Below are 22,726 nucleotides of genomic sequence, written 5' to 3'. Positions count from 1 at the left end.
ATGGGTTTCCAGCTTCCTTTCTCCAATTTGCAGCAGGATATGCTTCGTTGGACCGAGTTGTCCCCTTCTCAGATCCATCCCAATTCTTATGCCTTCATGAGGGCTTTCGAGCTGCTGTGCGATTATCTCCGCATCCCAGCTTCTAAGAATGATTTCTTCTCCTTCTTCACCGTGCAAAGAGGCGCAGACTGGGTTTCCTTTCGCCAAACCCAGAAGATGTGTGAGATTTTTGCCGGAAAGGTCCGGAGCTTTAAAGAGCGTTTCTTTTTGATCCGGCCGAAAAGTACGGCCGCTTTGGACAACCTCCTGGAAGCCGCTAAGGATGCCGAGCAGGAGTGCCGTCCTTTCTTCCACTTGTGCTGGTCTCAGGACCACTTTGCCTATGAACCGAGGGACTTTGGTCGAACCATCGCCAACCTTACTGATGAAGAGAGAAGCCTGGGTCATCAACTTTGGGCTTTTGTTTAGTCTCTCCCGCAGAGGGTTAAGACTGACAAACGGGGTAACCCATAGATGAGTGCGGACGGGACCCCTGTAACAGAGCCCCGCCCCATCAATACCCACGAGTTGCTGACTTCCGAGAACTTTGAGGTTTGCCTCGGTAGTTTATATTTTCTTCCATCTTTCAACTGTTTGCTTTTTGTCACATTCTTATTTTGTTCCCCTAATCTGACGAAGCTTCTTTATCTTTGTATTGCAGGAAAAATGAAGAAGGATTTAGGGGCCCTCGTGAATGCGGCGAGCAAGAAGATATCGACCAAGAAGAAGGCGAAAATTTTTCAATCTCTTAAGCATCTTATTGCTAGTTCTGCTCCTGGCTCGTCCTCTGAAGCTGTGGTGCAGGATTCTGCAAAGAGGCAGAGGGTGAGGGTGCCTTCTGAGGATCCACTCACGTCGATCAAGGCCGTCCCTGTCCGCTCTGAAAAAGGAGACTTACTCCAGCTTTCGAAGGTGTGGTCCAAACCGAAGCTGCGTGGCCCTTAGTCGACCCTTTTCTTGGATGATCCTGAGCTGAAGATCGTCTAGGATCTGGGTCCAGCTGGCCGGAGTAAGGCGATAACTGATGGGGTTATTGCCACTATGAAGGCTTTGGAGGTCGCTGCTGCCCTAAACAACGTTTCGCTGGAGGTGTTATACCCTAATTTTGGACCTAAAAATACTTGCTCAGAATATTTTTCCATCTTTGATATATGTCTATTACTCTTGAAAGATTGTCAATTTGCTATTGCTTTACACTGATGTTTTACTCTGCCTTATCTCGCAGTTTAGCTTCAAAAATCTTTTCAAACTGTGAATTTGTCTATGTATTTTTACATTTAAGACCATCCAAATGTTTTTCTTGCATATCAAGTCATTTTGAAGTTATCTCTGATCAATTGCATGTTTCTCTGCACTTCACTTCAATATTATTTGCAAAATTCATAACAAAGGGGTATTTTAGTCATTTCATGTGTCCAATTTCCTTTTAATCCCTGAAAATTGTCTTTGAGTCATTTCAATTGGTTTAATAAAGTCCTTGATTTAATTCATGTCAAAATCCCTTTTAAAAATTTTTTACAGTTGAGTTAATTTGAGTCAGTTTAGTCCTTAATGGCATTTTAGTCATTTCCAGTGTTAAAACTCTGTTTAGTCTCTAAAATTTGTCTCTGAGTCTTTTAATTTGCTTGTATAAACTCTTGCTTTAACTCCCTGTTTAAAAACCATTTTAAAATTGCATCTGAGTCATTTTGAGTCGTTTTAGTCGCTAGGGGCATTTTGGTCATTTCACATGAAATTTTGACAGAGAGAGGTTACTTTAAAGTACCTCATTTAGTAGTTGGTTCATTTTAGTCCATTTTGTGTTTTTTATTGGTTTCACTTTACGTTTTTTCCAATTTACCAATTTTATTCCAATTTTATTATTAATTGCATTTCAGTCCTTCAAGATTTTAAAATTGCACTTTAGTCCTTTCTTCTACTTTATCTTCCTTTTAAAAGTCTCTTTCAATTTACGTTTTAGCCCTTTTTTAAATTGCAGTCCAGTCCCATTATTTCTAACAATTGCAGAATGGTCCTTATTTTGTATCAAGTTTGTTTTTGTCTTTTTTTTTTAGTTTTGCAGGTTGGTCCTTTAACTTTCAAGAATTGCAAAAGGGTCCCAAGTCCCAAATTAGTCCAAGGCCGAGCCAAATGAGCCCAGTCCAGGCGTCACGAGTCCATTGGTCAAGGCAATACACATGTCAGCTATAAATAGGCCACATCACCAATTGCACAGCAACAATTCCATTCACAACTTGCCAACTCATCAAATCACAAGAAACAGAAAGAGATTTTCTCTCTCTTGGCAGTTAGATTGAAACTCAACAGAATCAAAGAACATTGTTGAAGTTCATCAAGAACTTCATCAATCTTCATCATCACCAAACCCTAACTGACTAAATTTTCTATCAAATTCATCATCAAACACGCAAAATCAACACAAGCTTTCAGAAAACCGAAATCAAAACCTTTTCAATTCGAAAAATCTTCGTCAAATTCAGTTAAATTCGCATTTGTTCTCAGTGATTTTCTACGAAAATCATCATCATCGAACTGTTTCTTTCCTCTTCTTGCAATTCAAGTCTAAAACGATCACAAGAAGAAGGTTTGGGGAAGAAGAAGAAGAGAAATCAAAGAGGAATTGAACCGGTGAAGAAGAAGAAGAGAGATCACCGATTTATTTTCGGTTCAACACTTACCAGAGGCTCAGAGAGGATTCGCAAGGTTTTTCTTCATCGTCTCACTCAAATCTCCGTTTAAGTTCAGGTGAGACTCATAAAACCCTTTCGTTCTTGCTTTAAAACTTCATCGAAGACTTCTATGAAAGATTAAACGATGAATCGAAATAGATCTATGGATATGAAGTCTTTTTCCTCAAAAAAAACTTTAAAAAATGTTAAAACTGAAGCTTGAATATGTAGATCTACTAAGATTCATCGTTCGTATGTAAAATCCGGACTCATATTCGAAATCAGCATGAAAAGTAGTGTAGGTTAGGGTTTTGTTTTGTGTTAAACGGTGAGAGTTAGATCTCGTCGGAATCTGGAAGTGACGGTGGTTTGGATGAAGATTCCGGCGGAATCATGAAGATTCCGGCCGATCTTCATCTTCTCCGACCAGTTTCTTTCAGAAACCGGTGAGAGGAAGAGAGAATCAGGCGAAGCTAGAGAGAGAAGGAGAGAGTTAGAGAGAGAAACGAAGAAGGCAAATGAGGCTGGACCGGCCTCTTATGTTTATAAAGGCGCTTGAACCAGACCGGTTCACTTGAACCAGTCTGGTTCACCCCTGAACCTAGAGCCTTCACCGTTAGATTTAGGGTTTCGTTGGACTGGATCAATCCAACGCTCCTGATGTGTTTGGATGATCTAGGTCCCTTTCCCCCTTGGGCTTGGGCTTTTGTTTGATGTGGACTTCGTTTGTGCCTGTATTTTTGCTATTTGAATACTGTGATTTGATTTTTACACCCCTGATAGCCCAAAAAAACTTTGATAAAAAAATTCCTAAAAAATTCTTATGTGTTTTAGTGTGTTTCTTGATATTTTTTGTGAATGTTTTACATGTTAAAATTGATGAAAAAATATGTGTGATATCTCTTGTAATTTGTTTGATTTCCTTGTTAAATTCTTGTGAATACTTGCTATGTTTTGACATGATATTTTGTCAATTTGATGTTGATATGTGATATGCAATCTTGTGATATGTTTGCCTCTGATTTGTGTCCTCTTTTACTGTTTGTGAATGCAATTTGTTGATTGCTTGGGTTACGAGTTATGGGGGTATTGTTTGTGAAAATAAATTGTGAAATAGGTGTATAATGAGTCATAATTTTTTAAGGCTTGATATCACTTTGTAATTTTCATGTTGTGGCTGAAATAAACCTTTTGAAAATTTTCATGATGTGAAGATTATAGGTCATATACTTGCTTTGATGTTATGGTAAACTTTAGGCATACTTTGCTACTTTTAGGTTAAGAGCCTTGTTATCTTTTGTCAAGTTTTTTTAGTGTTTCTTTTGCCTTTGATTTCCATTCTATTATGTCTTATGCTACTAACCACTTTACTTCATGTTTCATACATTCCATAAGCATTTCTTCCTCCATCTTATATTCTTAGTCTTTATTTTCTTGCACTTTAAAATTCATGCAAAAAGTTAGAATGTAAAACCTAGGAATTCTTGTACTTTACCTTTTTTTTAATTTCTTGCAAGACCATAGCATGTAAACTAGGGCATATGTAAAGGACAATGGACTCTAATGATGTACACCGACACAAGCACCGACACATGCACACACATCACATGGTTACTTTAGGTGAATGTTTAGGGAATGTATGCCTTAGATGTATGCTTAGGAATCGCGATACTTAGAAAAATTCTCTTTTCCAAAAAATATGAATAACTTCACTCAAATAATTTTCTAAATAAACTTTGGGATCAAAATCCCATTGATTTTCCCTTTATTTTCTTAAACAAAAACCGTAATGAATTTTAATCATACTTAGACTTCATTTTGCAAAATAACTAATTCAACCTCATATTTTCACAATCTTATGCCCTTGAGGCCTCTCTCTCTCTCTCATTCTTCAAAATTCCATTTTCAAAATTAAAATCAACCAACAAAAACAAAAACATCTTTGTGGAAGTGAACTACATGGAGTTTGATCCCTTAAAAGGGTATGTAGGCAAGAAGTCAAAACTTCTCCAAGTCCAATAAAACAAAATTCAAACATCTTCTTCTCCCTTCAATTCTTCACTTAGTAAACTTTTAGGTGTAAATATCATTTTGACACCCGTAACGAAAACAACTCCCGGACCTCGATTCTCAAGGGTTTTTCTTATTTTTCCCTTCCCAAGAAAAAATGAGATATCAAAGGTTAAAAAGGTTCAAACTTAATCAATGTTTGACACCCGAAAACCAAGATAAAACAGCTGGCGACTTCACTGGGGATATTCGAGAGTTACGCCTAGTCTTTATTTTCACGCTTGCGCTTTGTGTTTTACTTGCTTCTTTTACTTGCTTCCTTATGTGAATAATTGTTTAGATTCTTGCAAACGTGTGGGGGTGAGAATATCAAAAGTCCTACACCCGGGCTGAGCGAACTTAGGATTTAGGGGGGATATAATCGACAATTCATTCGAGGGTTGCCTCGTGTATTGGATTATGCGATCAATCCCACATAGCTGAGGCATTTTGGGGGTGATGTTGTCGGCGCGTGTTGTCGCATTTAGGCACTTTACTTCTAATTGTTCTATGACGCTATGAACCGTAGATAACCAAACCCATCCATGGCCATTTTCTAGGATGTAGTGCGGAGGCTAGACCAAGTGTTGTCTCGAGTTTTAGTCGTCACGCGATACTACACTCAAGTTAGACCTTCTTACGGATAATCATGGAGCGAGTGTTTGTCTCATGGCACCATGACATATGTCAGAGAGGTTGCAACTTGGGAACCTTTTCAGAACTCGGTTACTATTATCCAAATCCCTAGATTCACCGAACACCGTGTCCACCCATGACCCCTTGACTTTGAATTTCAACCCACCATGTTTTCTCCGTACTTGAACATAATCATGCATACATGCATACATGCATAAATTCTTCCCATGCATTTATCGAAGGGCCTAGACAAATTGAATTTGTAAACATTGTAGGAATGGGGAAGACTAAGTCCTACAAGTTCAAAGAAGTGGATTTGGCTAGTTTGAGAGATTTGGCACTTAAGATCAAGGATCCGATTGGTTTCCGACACCGTTATGGGGATTTACTTACCATTCTCCGGACTAATGTGGATGAGAAGCTTGTGCACACTCTAGTGCAATTCTATGATCGGGACTATCGGTGCTTCACTTTTCCCGACTTTCAGTTGGTGCCCACACTCGAGGCTTATTCTTGCTTGATGGATCTATCTATTGCTAAGGGGGTACCTTTCGCGGGACTTGAGAATCCTCCTACTCCTTTGGTTATTGCCCGTGATCTTCATCTCAAGACCACCGATGTCTCCAAGAATCTTGTCACTAAGGCTCACATCCGAGGGTTCACTTTGGAGTATCTACTTGAGAAAGCCAACCTCAAAACCACTTGTCAGGACACTCTCGAGGCTATTCTTGCACTACTCATCTATGGGCTTATTCTCTTTCCTAATCTTGATGGCTTCGTGGATATGAATGTTATTATGATCTTCCACTCCAAGAATCCGGTTCCTACTTTGCTAGCTGACACATACCATGCTATTCATGATCGATCCGGCAAGGGTCGTGGATACATTCTTTGCTGTGTACCTCTCCTCTATAGGTGGTTTATTTCGCACCTTCCAAAGTCTTTCCATGATAATCCAGTGAATTGGACTATTTCACAGAGGATCATGGCTCTCACCCCTAATGAAGTGGTTTGGCTCACTCCCGCTGCTAGAGTCAAAGAAATGATCTTCGGTGGCGGAAAGTTTCTTAATGTACCTCTTCTTGGTACCCGGGGTGGAATCAACTATAACCCGGAGCTCGCCTTGCGACAATTTGGTTTCTCGATGAAAGAGAAGCCCATCCATCTTGCTACATCTCCTTACTTCTTCCATTACTCTAATGCTCCCACAGGAATAAGAGAAGATTTCATAGAGGCTTGGTCCAAGCTTCGGAAGAAAGAGGTGAAGCATATGGGTGTGAGGTCCGGTGTTTCTCATGAGACCTATACTCAGTGGGTGATAAACCAGGCTGAGAAGATTGGCATGCCTTACCCCGCCATGACATATGTGTCTGTGTAACACCCAAATTCCCGACATTGTTCTTGTTTTAAATAATAAGTATAAATTAAGATAAAACGGATGTTACACTTCGTCATTCGTCTGATATACCTTAAATAAAAATAAATAGTGCATCTTACTCAACAATAGAAAATACTTTTAAATAATACTTCATAATTCAAAAGCATCAAATCCTCCATCAGCATTTGCTTATTAGTAACATAAAAGTCATGGTTCTTAAACTTCATAAAATAAAGACATTCAACGTTTAACCCCAACCATAGTGTTACAGAATCAGAGCACGCATTTATTCGACTACTTAATGGTAAAGATAAATAGCTACGGAGGTATATTCCCGTTGCCACCTTCTAAGCGTCCCACAAAGCTAATTCTCCTCTTCCTGAATATCTGTACCCAAAGAGTACAGACACCAAACACAAAAAACAACAGCAAGGGGTGAGAAATCACATCATATTATACATTAGGATACATAAGAAAAATAAATTTTATTGTCACATCGTCATAGTTATATCATCATTTTATCATCAGTCCTCCCTACATAGTATTTACACCACTCTCTTCATAGAGCCATAAAAACACATACATCATAAAGCACTCAAATTTAACATTCACAACAATTCACATCATTAGCACATACCACATTGTTCCTATTTACGACTTATATGCAACATACTTCCTTCCTAGACCTACATGCATGCCGGTACCGGATCCTATCGTCATAATGATGCAAGTCAGAGGTATGTTACTGAACTTACATCCGTCATTCGTCATTCGTCATTATGCAATATGATATGATGCATGAAGACATACTCAAAACATCATTTAGAAGACCCATAAACTACATATCATCCTTACATCATAGTCATTCGTCATTTTTCGTCATACGTCATTCAACACCATTCGTCTTTAACATTAACAACTTTATTTTACATCATCACCTTACGTCATTAGTAACTCACCATTATTTAACGCCATACACTCGTCTACTCATGTCTAACTCATGATTTTTATCATACTCATATCATATTTAAAACTTATGCCTTTCATTAGTATACACTCGACCTCTACATCTAATTACTCATACAAAACACAATTATATTCTTCTCCTTCAATCATTAAGACTTTTATTATTCTGTTCCCACATAATGATTTCCGTCTATACCTTTAGCTTCTCACGTTCTTAAGATTTTATCCTCATGTATTAGTCCCTCATTATTGCCGTCTATACCCTATAATTCTATCTTCATATTCTTGGTTTGCATTAGTTCATGTTATTTCTAACTCATCTTATCTCTGCCTTTACTCTTCTCTAATACTTTTGATGACCATCTTATTTTAAATATATTATGGCAAAAGAGATTTACTCCTATAACCCTTAATTAGATCCACCTCAATTAAGTTTATTGATTTGGGGCCTTACTATACATCTTAGGAACCTTTTGGAGGCATGTAAATAGGTCAAAAATAGTCTAAGTCTGCAGTGCATCGTGGCACGTTGAGTTCCCATCGTGCCACGTTTGGACAGATCAAAAATAGGTTTCGTTTCTGGAAAAATCGTGGCACGTTGGGCTTCAATCGTGGCACGATTGGGACGATTCCAGAACTCAGAAAACAGCGTTTTTACCCTCGAATATGCTCCTAACTTGGCTATAAACCTTTGTTCTTGACCTCGTTTAATCCTAGATTGATAGGGAACATTACCTAGGGTTACCCTAACAACTACACACTAACTTTTCCATTATCTCATCGGGTCACCTACTCTTTCAAGATTAAAACTACAAATTATAAACCCTAAATTGATCTCGTAAATTCCATTCATCCAACAACATCATTACCATTGTTCATCACCTTAATTCCATCATAAATCGTATTACATTAATACATCATACTAAATAGATCATCATAAATTAAACAACCTAAAGTGGTAGGAATCTCCCCCTTACCTCGACTTCTTTGAAGAATCTGGTTTTGGCTTGACCTTGTTACGCTAGGGTTTTCTCTACCTCCGCTCCTCTCTTCTATTTCCTTTTCACGTTCAGAAGATAATGAGAACTCTGATTGTTAATTCTCTATTTATACTTGGGCTACCTCCTACTATTATTCTGCCTATTTCTATTTCCTATTATTTTTACTCCTCCCTCCCCCACTTAATTATTTACTTCTATTCGACACCTCCCCCTTTTCCTATATAATTTTTTATTTATTTATTTGTTTTCCTCCTCAACTTGATGATCCTCATAGTACGTCATTGACCATCATAATCTATTTTCTCATATTCAACATAAATTCTAAACATCATAACATCAATTTAATCTTAAACACAAGAATTTCTCCAACTAGCATAATTCAACAATTAAATATTAATTTTTAGAGTGTTACAACTCTCCCCCACTTTAACAATTTTCGTCCTCGAAAATTTACCTGAAGGAAATAACTCTGGATAGGAACCTTTCATCCGACTCTCCAGTTCCCATGTTACGCTTCCTCCGGTTGGCCCTCCCCATATCACCTTTACCAATGCAATTTCCTTGCCCCTCAAAACCTTGACCTCCCGATCTTCTATTCTCAAAGGTAATGCTTCAACAGTCAGATTGTCCCTCACTTGTAGCTCATCCATTTGGATTATGTGAGATGGGTCATGAACATACTTCCTAAGTTAGGACACATGGAACACTTCATGAAGATTTGAAAGTGACGGCGGTAGAGCAACTCGGTAGGCCACCTCACCAACCTTCTTTATAATCTGATAAGGGCCAATGAAACGCGGAGTAAGCTTCTTAGACTTCAAAGCACGTCCAATGCCCGTCACCGGGGTGACTCTTAAAAACACATGATCCCCTTCCTGAAACTCCAATGATTTCCTTCGCTTATCATGATAGCTCTTCTGTCTACTTTGCGACGCCTTCATTCTCTCTCGAATCATTTTAACTTTTTCTGTTGTAACTCTTCCAATTGTTTCTTTAATTCACCCAACTCTGTCGTAGACATCCTATAGGGTGCCATTGACACAGGTCTAGTCCCAGGTACTAAGTCTATGGAGAACTCAACCTCCCTCTCCGGTGATAAGTCACTAATATCTTCTGGAAATACTTCTGGGAAATCACACACTACTAGTTGATCAAAAGCCTTGGGCTCACTTTCTAACTTCAGAGAAGCAAACATCATGAATAATTGTGCATCCTCCTTCAAAGATGTCATTATCTCTCCAGCCGTTACAAATTTTGAATTTCTTTCCTCTTCCGGTTCAGGAAACAACACAGTCTTAGTGAAACAATTGATGTAAACACGGTTAAATTCCAACCAGTTCATTCCTAAAATAACATCAAGTTGACTCAGAGGTAGGCAAACCAAGTCCATCCCAAAATTTCTTCCATAAATAGACAACGGACAATTCCTACATACCAAGGTGGTTGTTACTGAGCCACTAGCTGGTGTATCTATTTTCATACTACCCGACATAGAAGTTACCACAAGGTTTAGTCTTTTAACACAATCAAGAGAAATAAAAGAATGCGTAGCTCCAGTATCTATAATAGCAATTAAAGGGAAATTGTTGATGAAACAAGTACCTCGAATCAAGTTGTCAGAACTAGGGACATCTGTCCCACTCAGAGCAAACACCTTTCCTCCATTCTGTACCTTCTTCGGCTTTGGACAATTAGTACTAATGTGCCCCAATTCGTTGCAGTTAAAACACTTAACACCTTCTTTGCACTCTGAAGCACGATGACCCTCAGCACCACAACTAAAACACCTCAGAGGAGGGCGATTGTTTCCCTCACTTGTTTCCTTTTCACTCGTACCATTATGTTGAAGTTTTTGTTTTCCCTTATCAGCTAGAACACTATAAGGCTTGCTACGACCCTGTTCTCTACTCCTCCTCTCACTGGCAATTTTGTAATGATTGGTCCTCTTCTTACTGTCATCCTCGTAGATTCTGCAGGCAGTCACTAACGAAGAGAATTGACGAATCTGTTGATAACCGATGAACTGCTTGATTTCGAGGCGTAGTCCATTCTCAAATTTTAAACATTTGGAAACCTCTGCATCTGCTGCATTAATGTAGGGGCAAAACCTGGACAACTCTTCAAATTTCGCAGCATATTCAGCCACCGTCATATTCCCTTGTTTCAGTTCAAGGAATTCAATCTCTTTTTTGTTACGCACATCAGCAGGAAAGTATTTTCCCAAAAATTCTTCCCTGAAGATTTCCCATGTAATCACATTACCTGCACCCTCAAGCCTCTGACGAGCATTCTCCCACCAGAACTCAGCCTCCTCTGCCAGCATATGTGTCGCTAGTCTAACTTTTTGTGCGTTAGTACTCGCCATCGCCCTAAAAATTCTTTCAATCCCTTGTAACCAGTTCTGTGCACCATCAGGATCATACCTCCCCTTGAAGGTAGGCGGTTTGTTTCTCATGAACCGGTCCAGACGGAGCTCATCAGCTTCTCCCTGTTGGTTCTGTTGTCCTTGCAATGCATTGTTCAAGGCTTGAGCCACTGCAGTCATGGCATTTGCAATTGCTTGATCATTCCTCCCAGCCATATCGTATCTGCATTGTCAAGACAAGCACACTAAAAAGTTAGGCATCTACAGTGCTTTATACACATGTCGCCTACAGGGTAGAATATCATTTTTAAGTCCTAGGCCGGATGGACCGACCTGCTCTGATACCAACTATGTAACACCCTAATTCCCGACATTGTTCTTGTTTTAAATAATAAGTATAAATTAAGATAAAACGGATGTTACACTTCGTCATTCGTCTGATATACCTTAAATAAAAATAAATAGTGCATCTTACTCAACAATAGAAAATACTTTTAAATAATACTTCATAATTCAAAAGCATCAAATCCTCCATCAGCATTTGCTTATTAGTAACATAAAAGTCATGGTTCTTAAACTTCATAAAATAAAGACATTCAACGTTTAACCCCAACCATAGTGTTACAGAATCAGAGCACGCATTTATTCGACTACTTAATGGTAAAGATAAATAGCTACGGAGGTATATTCCCGTTGCCACCTTCTAAGCGTCCCACAAAGCTAATTCTCCTCTTCCTTAATATCTGTACCCAAAGAGTACAGACACCAAACACAAAAAACAACAGCAAGGGGTGAGAAATCACATCATATTATACATTAGGATACATAAGAAAAATAAATTTTATTGTCACATCGTCATAGTTATATCATCATTTTATCATCAGTCCTCCCTACATAGTATTTACACCATTCTCTTCATAGAGCCATAAAAACACATACATCATAAAGCACTCAAATTTAACATTCACAACAATTCACATCATTAGCACATACCACATTGTTCCTATTTACGACTTATATGCAACATACTTCCTTCCTAGACCTACATGCATGCCGGTACCGGATCCTAACGTCATAATGATGCAAGTCAGAGGTATGTTACTGAACTTACATCCGTCATTCGTCATTCGTCATTATGCAATATGATATGATGCATGAAGACATACTCAAAACATCATTTAGAAGACCCATAAACTACATATCATCCTTACATCATAGTCATTCGTCATTTTTCGTCATACGTCATTCCACACCATTCGTCTTTAACATTAACAACTTTATTTTACATCATCACCTTACGTCATTAGTAACTCACCATTATTTAATGCCATACACTCGTCTACTCATGTCTAACTCATGATTTTTATCATACTCATATCATATTTAAAACTTATGCCTTTCATTAGTATACACTCGACCTCTACATCTAATTACTCATACAAAACACAATTATATTCTTCTCCTTCAATCATTAAGACTTTTATTATTCTGTTCCCACATAATGATTTCCGTCTATACCTTTAGCTTCTCACGTTCTTAAGATTCTATCCTCATGTATTAGTCCCTCATTATTGCCGTCTATACCCTATAATTCTATCTTCATATTCTTGGTTTGCATTAGTTCATGTTATTTCTAACTTATCTTATCTCTGCCTTTACTCTTCTCTAATACTTTTGATGACCATCTTATTTTAAATATATTATGGCAAAAGAGATTTACTCCTATAACCCTTAATTAGATCCACCTCAATTAAGTTTATTGATTTGGGGCCTTACTATTCATCTTAGGAACCTTTTGGAGGCATGTAAATAGGTCAAAAATAGTCTAAGTCTGCAGTGCATCGTGGCACGTTGAGTTCCCATCGTGCCACGTTTGGACAGATCAAAAATGGGTTTCGTTTCTGGAAAAATCGTGGCACGTTGGGCTTCAATCGTGGCACGATTGGGACGATTCCAGAACTCAGAAAACAGCGTTTTTACCCTCGAATATGTTCCTAACTTGGCTATAAACCTTTGTTCTTGACCTCGTTTAATCCTAGATTGATAGGGAACATTACCTAGGGTTACCCTTACAACTACACACTAACTTTTCCATTATCTCATCGGGTCACCTACTCTTTCAAGATTAAAACCACAAATTATAAACCCTAAATTGATCTCGTAAATTCCATTCATCCAACAACATCATTACCATTGTTCATCACCTTAATTCCATCATAAATCGTATTACATTAATACATCATACTAAATAGATCATCATAAATTAAACAACCTAAAGTGGTAGGAATCTCCCCCTTACCTCAACTTCTTTGAAGAATCTGGTTTTGGCTTGACCTTGTTACGCTAGGGTTTTCTCTGCCTCCGCTCCTCTCTTCTATTTCCTTTTCACGTTCAGAAGATAATGAGAACTCTGATTGTTAATTCTCTATTTATACTTGGGCTACCTCCTACTATTATTCTGCCTATTTCTATTTCCTATTATTTTTACTCCTCCCTCCCCCACTTAATTATTTACTTCTATTCGACACCTCCCCCTTTTCCTATATAATTTTTTTTTATTTATTTGTTTTCCTCCTCAACTTGATGATCCTCATAGTACGTCATTAACCATCATAATCTATTTTCTCATATTCAACATAAATTCTAAATATCATAACATCAATTTAATCTTAAACACAAGAATTTCTCCAACTAGCATAATTCAACAATTAAATATTAATTTTTAGAGTGTTACAGTCTGCATCTATTCCAAACATGCCTTTGCCTCTACTCCCACCTACTCAGGAGATGTATCAGGAGCATCAAGCTATGGAGAGCCGAGAGAAGCATCAGTGGAAGACTAGATACAATGAGGCTGAGAATTTGATCATGACTTTGGATGGGAAAGATGAACAGAAGACTCACGAGGTTTTGACAATGAAGAAAGAGTTGGCTAAAGCTAGGAGAGAAATTGAAGAAAAGGATGAGTTGCTTATGAGAGACTCCAAGAGGGCTAGGGGTGCCCGTAACTTCTATGCCCGATACTGCAGTTATGAGTCTGAGACTGAGTCCAGGGATGATGCTTCCACTTCCTATGCTTGAGGAGTTCCATTTCTTGTTGTTATGCCCAGTTGTTATTTTTGTCTTACATTTCAAAGTCTATCCCTTGGCTTAGTATTTCAAAGGGAGCTATCTTGTAAGACCTTGTGATGTTTAAATGTTTCAGTTTGTTTAGTAATGTTTACAACTTTCTAATTTGTCTAAAACCCTTCGATAACACAAAAAGAGTCTCTTTTGCATATGCATTTACACATCTCATGCATCATATGCATCCATTGGTCACAAAAGTTTTCCCTCATGCTCATTGCCTCCTGGTTCTTCTGCCGCAGTCTGAAAAGTGGCTCGTGCTCGTAAGGTTTACCAACCAGATAGAGTTCATCAAACAAGATTGTATAAGAGAAGAAATATGGCTAACTTTGAAGAAGAGAATGCTCAGCTCCTTGCCGAATTGGCTGCTATGAAAGAAGATTTGGCTAAGGCTCATGACGCTATGTCTACTATGATGGCTACACAAGAACAACCAGCCACATCTGTCCCAGCTTCTACTGAAATGATTCCATCTATCCCACTGTCTACTGTTGTTTCTGATGCTCGGTTTGTTATGCCCAATGGACGCCCTTATGGACTCTCAGCTTTCTATGCTCCTAATACTGCGGCTGGTATTTCTGGTATTGGCAATCAAGGACAGATTCCTGTGACAACTTTTGCCTCTACACCTATCTCTATGCTTCAAGTGACTACTGTTGTTACCGATCTTGTTGTACACATTGTGCAACAGGTAATCGATGTTGATACACCGCGTGGACAAGACCCTATAATGGAGGCTATGAGAAAACAGTTAAGAGAGTTAGCTGGAGAACTCCGTGAGGTCAAAGCTAGCCGTGGGAACGATGTTTCTGCTAAGGCTCGTGATCTATGCCTGGTATCCCGATTTGAGGTTCCTAAGAAGTTCAAAGTGCCAGATTTTGACAAATACAATGGAACTTCTTGTCCACATAGCCATGTCATTCGGTACGTCGGAAAGATGGCCAACTACGCAGATAATGATGCGCTGATGTGTACGTCGGCAGACTGGTACACTGGTTTAAGCAAAGACAATATCCATACTTTTGAGGAACTCGCTGCTGCTTTTGAAAATCACTATGAGTTTAACACCCGCTTGAAGCCGAATAGAGATTATCTTAAGTCTTTATCTCAGAAGTCAGAGGAAACTTTCCGTGAATATGCTCAAAGATGGAGAGGGGCGGCTGCCCGTGTTTCTCCTCGGCTTGATGAGGAAGAACTGACACAGACATTCCTGAAAACTTTGAAGAAGGAATATGTTGAAAGAATGATAGTCTCTGCTCCAAATAATTTCTCTGATATGGTTACTATGGGAACTCGTCTAGACGAAGCTGTCAGAGAAGGGATCATTATACTTGAAAAAGGTGAGTCCTCAGCTAGCGCGCCAAAGAAGTATGGTAATGGCCACCATAAGAAGAAAGAATCTGAAGTAGGGATGGTATCTGGTAACCAGTCTACAGCTGCTACCCAGTTACCCCTGCCCTACTAATATATGCAGTACTCTCAACATCCTTTCTTCCCACCGTTCTACCAGCAATACCCTCTGCCACCGGGTCAACCATCAGTGCCCGTTAATGCCATTGCTCAGCAGGTACAACACCAGTCTCCCGCTCAACAGCAGCAGTAGCAACAACAGGGTCCTTGGCCCAAGACTTATTTTCCACCAATACCAATGCGGTATGCTGATCTGCTCCCAACCCTACTCGCTAAAGGACACTGCGTCACCAGACCAGGCAAGCCTCCGCCTACGCCATTGCCTCCCAGGTTCCGATAAGATCTCACATGTGAATTCCATCAGGGCGCTCAAGGCCACGATGTTGAGGGTTGCTACGCTCCGAAATATGTTGTAAAAGACTTAATAGACAAAGGACGGTTGACTTTCGAAAATAGTGTTCCTCATGTTCTTGACAATCCACTTCCAAACCATGCTGCCGTTAACATGATCGAGGCTTTCGAAGGAGTTCGTGTTCCTCGAGAAGCTCCCACTTTAGATGTCCGTAATGTCGCTACTCCTTGCCACTATATGTCAAACTTTGCCAAGCTTCTTTGTTCAATCACGATCATGCTTCTTGTTCAGAATGTCTTCAAAATCCTATGGGTTGTTGTGTGGTGCAAGATGATATACAGAGCCTAATGGATTATAAACAGTTGATTGCCAGTGATGTTTGTGTAATTGTGCCAGTGTTTCATGATTCTCCTGCTGGAAGGGTATCTCAGACAAGGGATGTTGAACCCTTAGCGATCAGGTTACCTGGCCCAGTATCTTATGCCTCTACTAAGGCAATCCCTTACAAGTATGATGCAACTATGATTGAGAGTGGGGTAGAAGTGCCTCTGGTATCCCCAGCTACGTTTGATAACGTTGCCGGAGAAGTTACAATTTTAAGAAGCGAAAAAGTTCGTCCACCTTTGTTCCAAAAGAAGGTGGTTACACCTGTTGCCACAATAACTCCACCAGATGCTCCTCCTATTGACAAGAACACCGGCCCATCAGGCCAGTCCATTGAAGAGTCTAATCTGGACGAAATTCTGAGGCTTATTAAAAAGAGCGATTATAAGATTGTAGACCAGCTGCTGCAAACTCCGTCAAAAATATCCATCTTGTCTCTGCTCTTGAGCTCAGAAGCTCACAGGAAAGTGTTAATGAAGGTACTGGAACAGGCCTATGTTGATCATGAAGTCTCTGTGGATCAGTTCAATAGGATAGTGGGTAACATTACTGCTTGCAATAACTTGGGGTTTGGTGACGATGAGCTCCCCGAAGCAGGGAAATACCACAACTTAGCTTTGCATATCTCAGTACACTGTAAGTCTGACATGATATCCAATGTATTGGTGGACACTGGATCATCCTTAAATGTAATGCCTGAGTCTACGCTGAGACAGTTGAGTCATCATGGACTCTCTCTAAGGGGAAGTAGTTATTTGGTTAAGGCTTTTGACGGATCTCGCAAGGATGTTCTTGGAGAGGTAGATCTACCAATTACCATTGGTCCTGAGACGTTCCAGATCACTTTCCAGGTTATGGACATCAATGCTTCTTACAGTTGTCTCCTCGGAAGACCGTGGATTCACGACGCTGGGGCAGTAACTTCTACTCTGCACCAGAAGCTCAAGTTTGTGAGGAATGGTAAGCTTGTCACTGTACATGGTGAAGAAGCGTATCTGGTTAGCCAAGTGTCATCTTTCTCTTGTGTTGAAGCAGGGTCCACTGAAGGGACGTCATTTCAAGGCTTGACTGTTGATGGTGCAGAACCCCGGAGAGCTAGTGCTAGTATGGCTTCATTGAAAGACGCCCAGAAAACTGTTCAAGAAGGGCAAGCTGCTGGCTGGGGCAAAGTGATACAGATTCAGGAGAACAAGCGTAAAGAGAGCCTTGGGTTCTCCCCGACCTCGGGCGTTTCAACAGGAACTTTCTATAGTGCTGGGTTCGTTAATGCTATTGCTGAAGATGCTGTTGAGAGTAGCTATGTGCCTACATTTGTTGTACCAGGAGGCACCGTGAGAAATTGGGAGGCCGTTGGTGTCCCTTTAGTCATGCCACTACAAGAAACTTGACATTTAGTGACAGCCAAAAACTGTAGGTAAATATCCTTTTGCCGTAGGTATATGTCAAAATACCTATACCTACGGCCATTTTTTTCGTGGTGGATACTGGTGTTATACCTATGGATTTGAGCCGTCACTACATCCTATAGTTACGGAATCAATAGTCGTTGGACTAGACAATTATGCTTTACCTACGGATTTTGGGCGTAGGTATAGAACCCAATCAGAATTACAAATGCTTTATACCTACAGATTTGGACGTAGGTATAGAACTGCAAATGGTTTTTACCTACAACAATTTCCGTCACTAAAAACTTGCCGAGACCTATCATTTGTTCGTATAAATTTGTTACCGTACGCATTTCATTGCAATTAGTGTACACATCACGTTCTTGATGCTATATTATTTGAAAATTTTATTTTATAAAATTAATCAAATTACAAACTAGGCAATTAAATGGATATATTTAGAAACCAAAAAAAGATTCCATACCATATATATTGAAGATTAACACCAATTCTTCCAAACATAGAAATTAACAAAAGCTAAATCATGTCAATCCTATTGTACTTTAGAGCATTAACCAAAACAAGACAGAACAATATTAGGCATACAAAGCCTTATAACTATGTCAATAAAGAAAAAAACCAAAACAATGTCTAGCCTAGTTTCCAATTTCAAATTTCCATCTTCAAGTCTCCATATTAGCCTCCTCATCTTCACCTAGAAGAAATAAAAAGAAAAGATGAATAATAACACAATTCATCATTGAGAATATGACTCCTAAAAAACAAAGAAAATATTAACAACTTCAGTGATATTTAATTGAATACCATTTTCATTATCTTCATTATTGCTTGGACTAGGGGAATTCAAAGGGTTAGGAACACTAGAAGCATCAGTAACCTATATCACAAAAAATCGAAAATTGCAGATAAAGATTAGTATTACATCAAAAGTATTGCTAAATGGTGCGAACCACCATGTGCGAAATTCAACGAATTGTGTAACTCAAACACAAAACTAGTATTGTTTTCATAAACATGTAATTATATAAATTCCATGTTCTCTTAAATCAATGAAGCAACTTGTATTTTTATACGAAGATTAGTAAATTCAGAAGTACCTGTCTAGCAGCTTGTATTATCTCATTCACATCTTCTCCAGAAAATCGACTTTGAATCAAAGTCATGACATTTTCTAACAAGCCATCCATAGTCTTAACTCTATCACGCAGCTCTTCATTTTCAGACAAATCAACCTTTGATTTTTTTAGATTTAGGTAACTTACCCATATATCGCACGCGCCCCTTCTTTGCAGCTCCTTGTAGTTTAGAAAATATGTCATCCTTCCAAGACATAGAACCCTGCTTGTTTTGAGTTGATTGAGATGTTCCAGACTCATTACTATGTTTTTCTAGTTCTTCCTGAAACCCAAATCAGAATTTAAAATAGTTGGCAATCAGGCATGAAAAGGCATTAGAGTTTCTTGGCGCTGCTGTTAATACAAAAGCAGTTGGCAAAACATAGTGACAAAAATATTTACTCAAGCATTTAATTTGTTGATCCTGTTGCTAACATGCTAAAGCACCTAAACTATATTTTACAAGCCACAAAACAAACAATACTCTACTCACTCCTGGTTTTCCATATCTCACCAAATCATAATTACTACAAGAAATCAAACAACAGCAAGATATCATACTTTCAAATGGTATAACAGGCATTCGATTCAAAATTCAGAAAAACAGAGAATCATTCTGCGTTCCAAAAATGTTAGATGCTTACAATCATTCTTGCAGCTTTTTCATTGACAATTGACCCATCTTTACGTGTGCGAGTTTCAATGTAAATATCTTGACGCCAGACATCACTCCTTTTCCCTTTTTCATCTAAAAACCAAACAAACAGGTTATATGTTTATTGTTTTTAAATACAGGTCATCCAATGAAAAATACAAAAATCAAACCTTTTCATCAATAAATTTTGGGAGACTTTTTGTCCCCATTCAATGGACATCCTGATACTTGGCACGATTTCGTTTATTGATTGCACTCGCTTTCTGCAATTGGTATAAAATATTAGTCATAATGATAAGCATTTTAGTGTATTACGTATAATATGTATGACTTGGACTTACTTTTGCTTCATCAGAGAACCAATATTCAACCAACCCACGATATTGAGCTTCGTCAATCCTAGCATCAGGTAACTCAATTCCAAATACAATTTCATCTACTGTTTTACTTGAGTCAAATCCAGCTGCCTTTAAATCACCCTTCCATTGTCTCCATTTTTCATTCAAATCAGATTTTATAATTCCTCGCAATTCATCAGTTATTGGAGGAACAAACTCAAATCGTTTCTACACATTGAGAGATGTTAAATAAAAAATGTAAGTTATATTACAAATTCTGATACACAAATAATTAAAAAACTTGAAAACTTAATACCTCTATTTGTTTCAGCATCGCTTTTTTATTATCTGAGGGCATAACTTTCCAAGTTTTGATGTTGATGGGTGCATATTGAGACCTTCTAACAATACTACCTAAGAAACGGGTAAAAGCCGTCCCTTCGTCACCAATTGGTCGTCCATAGTTATCCAACTTAACAATTATGAAATCATCATCCAATTCCCATATATCTAACATTCTTGTTGGACCTCTACGTCGTTTTGGTTCTACATTCACAAGTAAAAGGAAAGACATAATAACATAAAAACATATTCAAATAATAACACAAATGAACAAAATAGAAAATGGTATATAATCTATACCTTCGACAATACGTTCTTCTTCTTCAGCTTCTATGTCAGAAGGAATGGAGTGAGATTCTACAGACTCATGGATGACACTTTCTGTATGATTAGGACCAGAACCAGTTTCCGCACCATTACTTCCTTGCACATCTGTTGAATCTGAATTTGTGGGAATGGACTGTCTTCCTTCATCGTTAACTTCACCAAACCAATGGTCTAGGATTCTGAATCACAAAAAAATACCAAAAAGCTAGTTGGCATTATCATAGCTTTCCTGATTATAGATTTGCTGACTAATCAGAGATTAATAATAAAAGTTTATCAACTTCATGGTAACATTATATTAAAAGTGTTAGGTTCAAGCTTGTTTGTATAAATCCTAAACCCTGAATCAAGAAAATAGCATTGAAGGCAAGTTTAATAATGCCCTCAGAGACATAAGATATGGTTCGTGAAGATTGAAATATAAAGAGTATTGAGAAAAGAGTTAAAGGACACAAATGAGAAATATAGGTAACTAACTAACTGTGTATTCATATGTTGATTCATTAGTTTTAAGAATCACGCTCACAGTTTTTCAATTGTACGCATTAAAAGGTTGATTAATTAACAGCCTATACATGTAAAACTGTAAATTACAAGAACTAAGAATAACATTATGCAAGACTGTGATAGACAAATAAAAATTACCCAATCTTTTAAAAATCAGATTACATGATCCTAATGATGATGCTATACTATTATCCTAATTCTGATTAAACTCAATAAAAGAAAGCATAATAAAATTATGAAGAAGCTAAAAAACTAATTTGTTAGCAGATTCATGGATACAGAACTACAAGCATGATGAATATTTTAATGAAACTATACAATGCAATGACATTTACTGAATCTTTTAAAACCAAAATTCTGATTAAAGTGAAGAAAGTATAATAAAATTATGAAGAAGCTGAAAACCAATTGGTTTGCAGATTCATGGATACACAATTACAAGTATAATGATGCAAATGTGGTGACATTGATTATGAAGTAACTATATATTATATGCAAATTGTAGAAGAGTAAGTGGAATGGCAGCCACAATATGAAATCAACCATATTGAGCTTGCTTGCAGCAATGACCACAATTCATATAGGTCATAAGCGATTCTGCAAGCGGTGGACACATGTGGCAGCCACAATTTATAATACTGAACTTTAAGACTATGTTTGGCAGGAGAGTTTGGTAGCTTTGGTATCCTTGTCAAAGAGTAAATGGGAAAACCAAGTTAAATCAGTATCTTCGATGACTTATGAGGATAAGCTAAAAACAGCTTATGAACATGTCATAAGCTGTTTTCATAAGTTTTTGCCAAACACCAGTCTTACAAAACTATTAGTTCTTGCCAAAATCAAGTTATATTGCTTTTGCATAAACTATTAGTTATTTTAATAGCCTATCTTCGAAGACTTATGAGAATAAGCTGAAAACAGCTTATGATCATGGCATAAGCTGTTTTGATAAGTTATTGCCAAATAACAGTCTCACAACACTTATGCCAGTATATAAGAGCAAATACATTAACCCAAACCTACTAAATCTCTGTGAAAGATACCCAAAAAATAAAATAACTTCTCATTAAAATAATTGTTACTACTTATTATCACAGTGTGCCCAATTATCACAGTGTGCCCAGTAAGTAAAAATACTATCATACTAAAAACGTAATCAAAACAAATAAAAAAATCAAATATTATAGTAAAAATAAATCAAAAAATCAAGTGAAAATAGTGAAAACCTAATAATAGAATTTTGTCCTTTGATGACTTACAGAAAGTAAAAATAGAAGAAACTTGACAATTGATGGCTTACAGGATCTCGTTTGCTTTGAGACAGAGGGATTTGACTTCAGATTCTTTCAGTTGATCTTCAAGGATTTCGATTTGGGTGTGAATAGTGTTGCAATTTGGGAACGTAGAAGAACAAGAGAGGCTGAGGTTTCAATCGGGTAGAAAAGGTGAGGTTTTGATTTGGCCATTTGAGGATTTGGAAGAGTGAGATTTCGATTTGGATTCTGGAACGGGTGAAGAATGAAACCGTGTTCTGGAACGTGAAAATGTTTTTCTGGAACGTGAAGAATGGAGTCGGGTTTTTTTTTATATATTTTCAATTTAGAGGTGGGAAAAATTGGAAAAAGCGGGATCTTTCCCGGTCTATAGTTTCATTAGGC

The 22,726-nt window shown here is 38.0% G+C and overlaps 1 protein-coding gene and 1 pseudogene across 2 annotated transcripts; both read right to left on the bottom strand.

Annotated features, from left to right (window-relative positions):
- Positions 1-9,690: 9,690 nt before the first annotated feature.
- Positions 9,691-11,319, bottom strand: LOC146915846 (uncharacterized). Its single transcript, XM_085721456.1, has one exon. The coding sequence runs from the start codon at positions 11,317-11,319 to the stop codon at positions 9,691-9,693; it is 1,629 nt and encodes a 542-aa protein (XP_085577582.1).
- Positions 11,320-18,220: 6,901 nt separating this feature from the next.
- Positions 18,221-20,686, bottom strand: LOC146915845 (uncharacterized; annotated as a pseudogene). Its single transcript, XR_015014775.1, has 8 exons — positions 20,535-20,686; positions 20,209-20,438; positions 19,896-20,120; positions 19,725-19,817; positions 19,544-19,647; positions 18,882-19,182; positions 18,589-18,661; positions 18,221-18,478 (listed from the first exon to the last, which is right to left on the bottom strand). The product of XR_015014775.1 is annotated as an uncharacterized LOC146915845 (transcript).
- Positions 20,687-22,726: the final 2,040 nt, after the last annotated feature.

This window comes from Medicago sativa, chromosome 6, assembly GCF_051527215.1.
Source record: "Medicago sativa cultivar Bolivia chromosome 6, Bolivia_mono, whole genome shotgun sequence".
Lineage (NCBI taxonomy): Eukaryota > Viridiplantae > Streptophyta > Magnoliopsida > Fabales > Fabaceae > Medicago > Medicago sativa.
This window is presented reverse-complemented; position numbering and strand designations above follow the sequence as displayed.